The sequence below is a fragment of the Natrix helvetica genome (assembly GCF_964273705.1).
Source record: "Natrix helvetica genome assembly, chromosome: 5".
Taxonomy (NCBI): domain Eukaryota; kingdom Metazoa; phylum Chordata; class Lepidosauria; order Squamata; family Natricidae; genus Natrix; species Natrix helvetica.
This window is the reverse complement of record NC_138551.1, coordinates 60,599,343-60,605,342: the sequence shown is the minus strand read 5'-3', so window position 1 is coordinate 60,605,342 and position 6,000 is coordinate 60,599,343. Positions and strand designations below refer to the sequence as shown.

Below are 6,000 nucleotides of genomic sequence, written 5' to 3'. Positions count from 1 at the left end.
TTTGAACCACTTTTGTCACTTTTCCCTCGTTAGAAACAGGCACTGCCCTATTTCTAAATATCATGAGTACTTTGTCTCAAAAATTCCCAAAGGGGACGAAATGGTTGGAGATGCAACTGGCTGCTGCTTAAAAGAAACAAGGCAGGTTATCATGCCTCCTTCAGAGTCAGTATAGGTAGTCCTTGACTTGCAACAGCTCATTTAGTGACCGTTTGAAGTCATAACATCACTGAGAAAAATGACTAGTGACTATTTTTCAGACGTCTATTGTTGCATCCCCATGGTCATGTGATCAAAATTCAGATACTTGGCCATTGTGTCATATTTATGACGGCTGCAGTGTTCCAAGGTCATGTGATCCCCTTTTGCAACCTTCTGACAATTGGGGAAGACAGATTCATTTAGCCATGTTACTAATTTAATAACTGCGGTGATTCATTTAACAACCGTGGCAAGAAAGGTGGTAAAACGGGGACAAAATTCACTTAACAAAGGTCTCACTTAGCAACGGAATTGTTGGGCTCAACTTGTTGGTCATACGTCGAGGACCACCTGTACCCAAAGAATGACAAGCAACGGGCCATTCAGTCACTTAACCATCCCGTCATTTTTTTCAGCCTTCTTATTTGTCATTGAAAAGGGAATCCCTCTTCCGTGCAGGATGACTATCGGCCTGACAAACACAAAGCTCATCAGATTTATTGGCTTGCAAAAATGAGATTGTTCTCTCTAACCCGCCCACGCTCCTCTTCGCCGACCAGCCGGAACGCTTTGAAGCACCGCGCTAGGAAGAAGACGGGCGGAGGGAATGCGCACGCGCACATTCTACGAGGGTGGGATGGGTTGGGATATTTCCCCCCTCTCTTTTTTTTGGGGGGGGGTTGTTGTTTCCTCCCTCCGCAGTATTATGAGGTCAGCGCGAAGGGACGGCGTGCCCTATGACGTCACCCTCCGTACCTCCCCGCTTCCTCCAATCCAGACCTATGGAAGGAGCGGAGCAAAGGTAGAGAAGCAGCAGTTGGTTTCTTCTCCTATCAAAAGGGGGAGTGGAGGGGGCGGGGGCGGCGGCGGAAGGGCAGGAAGGAAAGACCCGGATGCTGCTGCTGCTGCCGCCGCCGCCGCCGCCGCCGAGGGAAAGAGAGAGAGAGAGAGAGAGAGAGGCTTAAGCGGGCCAGAGAAGGAGGGAGTTGTGCGCGCGCCTGGCTGCGGCGGCGGCGGCGGCGGCGGCTTTTCGCCTCGCCGTCTGAGGGCGGAGCGGGGAGGGAAAGACGGCGCCGAGTTTAGCGCCTTGACTTGAGCGCGGGGGGCCCGGTGGTTTTCCGCAGGTCGTCGTTGTCGTCAAGATGGAGGAGGCGGGGATGGCTTCGCCGCTGCCGGATACGGCGTAAAAAGGTGGGAAGCTGTCTGGGGAAGCCGGCGCGTTTGGTTCGAGGCAGCGAAGGGCGCCCGAGGCGAGGCGATGCTGTCGGTCTATGGCATATTGCTGTCAGCTCTGCTGGGCTCCTTCCTCACGCTGCTCGCCCAGCTCCTGCTCTTTTACCGGAGGCAGCCCGAAGCCGTCCCCGGGGTGTCCCGGCTTCGCAGCTCCCACTTCTTTGTTACCAGAGTAATGCCGGACTCGACCCTCAAGGATTATTTAACCGGCTTCCTCCTCTTGGGGCAGGAAGCGTTTTTCCCCGGATCTTTAGTCAGCCAGTCTTCTTCCAAAAGCGAGCAGAGCTTCAAAGCCTCCGGCCAGGAATCGCCCCCTTTGGTGGAGTGCACGGAGGAGACCCTCTACTGGCTCAATGCCATCTGCCTCTTTCTCTTCAGGGAACTCAAGGACACCACCTTGCTCCGCCACTGGATCACCAAGAAAATCAAGGTGGAATTCGAGGAGCTTTTGCAGACCAAGGTGACCGGCAAAGTGCTGGAGGGGCTCAGCTTGCGGGATGTCTCCTTTGGCAACGTCATCCCCCTTTTTAAAAACATCAAGATATTGCGGCCGGTGACGTGTAACGAGGAAGGCTGCCCGGAGGAGCTGGACTTCGAAGTTGACATGGAGTACGAGGGGGGCTTCCACTTAGCCATTGATGCGGACCTGGTTTTTGGCAAGTCGGCCTATCTGTTTGCCAAAATCTCTAAAATCATGGGTCGGCTGAGGCTGGTCTTCACCCGTATGCCCTTCACGCACTGGTCGTTTGCTTTTGTCGATGAGCCTTTGATCGCCCTTGAGGTCAAGTCGCAGTTTGAAGGGAGACCTTTGCCCCAACTGACTTCCATCATTGTCAATCAGTTCAAGAAAGTGATCAAGCGCAAGCATACCTTACCTCACTATAAAATCAGGTAAGTTGTTTTGGATTGAGGAGATCAAGTTGACATTGTCATGCTTGGGTAAAACGGGTGGGAATGGAAAAGACTAGTTCACAGTTGGGGGGTTAATCTGAAGGAATTTGGTGAGGACAGTGTGAAGTGTAACAGAAATGTCTTCTGCAAGAGTGATGCATGAGGAAATTATTCAACTTTGCTGTCAGTGTATAATTTGCCATAAGAAGCCATGCACATTTTCTGAAGACAGCTCAAATCTCACATCATTGTGGACTTTGATAGTGAATAAGATGCTCAGTTTTTATACCCACATTACTCATTACCCTATTCCCTTTCTTGGAATCAGAATTAGGAAGATATCATAAAAGGAGTAAGAAACAATAAGCCAAAGGAATTAATACATGAATTAAAAAAGAGAGGAGGAAATATACCTAATTTTCACCATACTAATTTTCAGTACATCTCTGTTTGGCAAAGCCTTATTTCACCTGATCCATCCTTGCATTTTTTTAAAATTATATACAGGTAGTTCTCAACTTACAACAATTGAGACCAAAATTTATGTTGCTAAATGGGACATTTGCTTAGTGAGATTTGTCCTATTGTACGGCCTCTCTTGATTCAGTGAGTTGTGAATCACTGCAGTAGTTAAGTTCCTAACATGATTGTTGTGCACTAGGCTTCATCATTGAGCTTGCTTGTGAGAAGGTTACAAAAGGTGATCACAGGACCCTGGGACACTGCAACCATCATAAATAGTCAGTTGTCAAGCATCTGAATTTTGATCATGTGACCATGGGCAGGCTGCAATGGTTGTTAATGTGAAAAACAATCAGTTTTCCCCAGTGCCATTGTGATTGTTCTAACTTCAAATCGTCACTGTAAATGAACTATTTTAAGTCAAGGATTACCTGTAATTGTTTTTCAGAATTTCAGCAATTCCATACAAGTACAACCTTAGTCTTTTTCTTGACCCATTAACTCTTTCTAAATAGATTTGTTTTGAAATATTATATTTATTCCTTTCCTTCACGTCAACAAATCACATCAAAGTTCTCAATTCATATTGGTCACTGCTATCAGATTCCTGCCTTGAACAGAGGATTGGACTAGAAGGTTTCTGAGCTAACTATATTTACCCCACTTTTATACATCATCCGTCCATTCAGCTGAGAATGATAGCATTGATTTCACTTAATCTTTGACAAATCCAAGATGAAGCTTGTATGACCATCTGGTTCTCCTTGGTATTGATTATGAAGTTCTTCTGGATTGCTAGAGGATTTGAGAATGGGAGGGTCAGTGTTGCAATGGTTTTCCTTCTTTTTACATAGCTAGTTTTTACATAGGCTCTTTCTTTGTGGGGTGCCTCAGCGCTTGACTCTCTTGCCTCCTGTTTAACATTTATGTGAACCAGTCATTTGTTGAAACATGGTCAGTTACCATCAGTATGATGATAGATAGCTTAGCCTTGGTTGAGTGAGTAATGAGGTTGAGGTTTTGTGCCTAAAGATTATTGGAGTCTGGATGGGGTAGCTACCCAGGTAGCTATGGTTCATGGTTCTTCATATGCCAGAGTTTCTCCATTTATGGTTATAAATAATGTTGCACTTCCGTAGACAGAACTGGTACACAATCCTGGGCTCACAGCATCTCAAAGAGCAGGTGACAATTGTGTTATGGAAGTTAAGCTGTGCACCAATTTATACTCTTTTATGGACTAAATTATTAATGTCTCAGTCATCTTACCTGGATTGTGGATTGTTGCAATGGGCTTCCTGGGACATCATTCAGAAGCTAAAACTGGTCGAGAATGCAGCAACACAAACAATTGTGGACAAACTCCAGTCTAACCATGCAATATTGCTGGTAACTTATGAGCATGCAGATAAAATTCAAAGTGTAAATAGGATAGGATGTGGCTTTCTGAGGAACCATCTCTCTCCCATGCTCTTTGCCTGTCCTGTAACATCTGGCAGAGTGATGGGCTTTATTTCCCATCCATTAATCATTGTCCTCTAATGAGACTTAAGTGTGATTTCTCTGTTTTGGTCTTTGGAATAGCATCCCCTGGAGGTTTGAACTAAACTAAGCCTTCAATTTAAAGAACTTTTGAAAAACCTTTTCCCCAAGCTCTGGATTAGTTCAGAGATCCAAGTATTTTTCTATTAATGTTGTATGCTTGTTTCTGTTACGCTCATTATCTTTTGCTTGATTTTAGATCATGTGCTTGTTTTTTTAAATCTGCACAACATCCACAGTCAGTGTTGAATTGGCTATAAATAAAACAAACCAGTGTATAAAATAGGCAGCTCTCTCACATGATGGAGTTATGGAGCTGAAGTATTACCGTATTTTTCAGAGTATAAGACACACCTTTTTCCCTCAAAAAAGAGGCTGAAAATCTGGGTGCATCTTATATACTAAATACAGCATTTTTTGCCTCCTGAAACCCTGCTCCTTCACCAAAATGGCCATGCATAGCTTGTAGGAGGTTTTCAGAGAGCTCCTGGGGGCTGGGGAGGGAGGAAATGAGCAAAAAATGGGCCTTTTGTTCAATTCCCCCCCCCCTCCAGACCCCAGGAACACTCTATAAGCTTCCTAATGCCCCTTTTATGACCAAAAATGGGCCCATTTTTGCGAAAAACGGGCTGTTTTTTGCTCATTTTTGCCCCCCTAACACACACACCAGGAACACTCTATAAGCCTCCTAAGGGCTATTCATGCTCTTTTTCTGAAAAAAATGGGAGGTTTGCAGAGTGCAAAAACTTTTTTTTTTAATTTGCCTCTTCAAAACCTTGGTGTGTCTTATACTCCAATGTGTCTTATACTCTGAAAAATATGGTACTTTAAGAACCTTACACTAATATTAAGAAAGTAAGGGTCTTACCGGTAATTATATGCAGTCTTCAATATAAAGTCAGACTCTCATTGTCATAGTGGCTACCTTGAAAAGTGCTAGGAGAGGTTTGATCACTGTCATATACCATATGTGACACTGAGCTGTGGCACACTACTATTAGCAGCCTAAATCTTGCTACTCACAGTGCTGTTTTTTGGTTGCTATACCTATATTTTGGAATAACTTTCCCACAAAAATTTGATCTGCCCCCTTTGCAGTTGGCTTTCCATAAGTCAACATCGGCTGGGAAATAATTTTGGTTTTGCAGATCCTTGAAAGGGTCTTGTGGGACTCCCAGTGGTCCTATGACCACACTTTAAGAAAAACTGCTGTAAACTGTTAAAAACAGAGCTTTTTCAGAAAGCCTTGTTTGTTCTTGTTTTATTATTTTTTATTAATAAATGTAAACTAATAGTTTATTTGAATGAAGGTGGGAGGATACATCCAATAAGTACATGCATCTCTGAAAAAAACATAAAACTTATGGGTTAACTGATGTCGCTCTGACAAAAGTGAAACTTTTCACTCATCTATGGTGGGAATTCTTTTCTGTATGCAGTTACGGGTTGCTAGACAAGTTAAAAAGAGTTTAACACTCTTGAGCAGGAAAAGGCTTTAGAATATAACATTTTAATTGGACCAGTGTAAAATTTTATATTTTTGAATTAGAACTAACATAGCAAAGTTAGCATTCAACTTTTCCTCTAATATGTTTACACAGGTCTTGTGAATTCTTTTCAAAATGTTAAAAGTATTTCTGCATTTTTTCTTCTAAAGATTGATGCTTTAAT

The 6,000-nt window shown here is 43.7% G+C and overlaps 1 protein-coding gene across 3 annotated transcripts in view; it reads left to right on the top strand.

Moving 5' to 3' along the window:
- The first annotated feature begins 923 nt into the window (after positions 1 to 923).
- PDZD8 (PDZ domain containing 8) overlaps positions 924 to 6,000 on the top strand; it is a 45,654-nt gene continuing 40,577 nt past the window's right edge. The window contains exons 1-2 of one of the 3 annotated variants that reach the window (XM_081954368.1): positions 924 to 1,003; positions 1,813 to 2,325. In XM_081954368.1, coding sequence (XP_081810494.1) covers positions 939 to 1,003; positions 1,813 to 2,325 — 578 coding nt within the window. In that variant the 5' untranslated portion in view covers positions 924 to 938. Of the gene's footprint in view, positions 1,004 to 1,153; positions 2,326 to 6,000 lie in introns of those variants that run through there. The other 2 variants (XM_081954369.1, XM_081954367.1) reach the window with 2 other exon arrangements.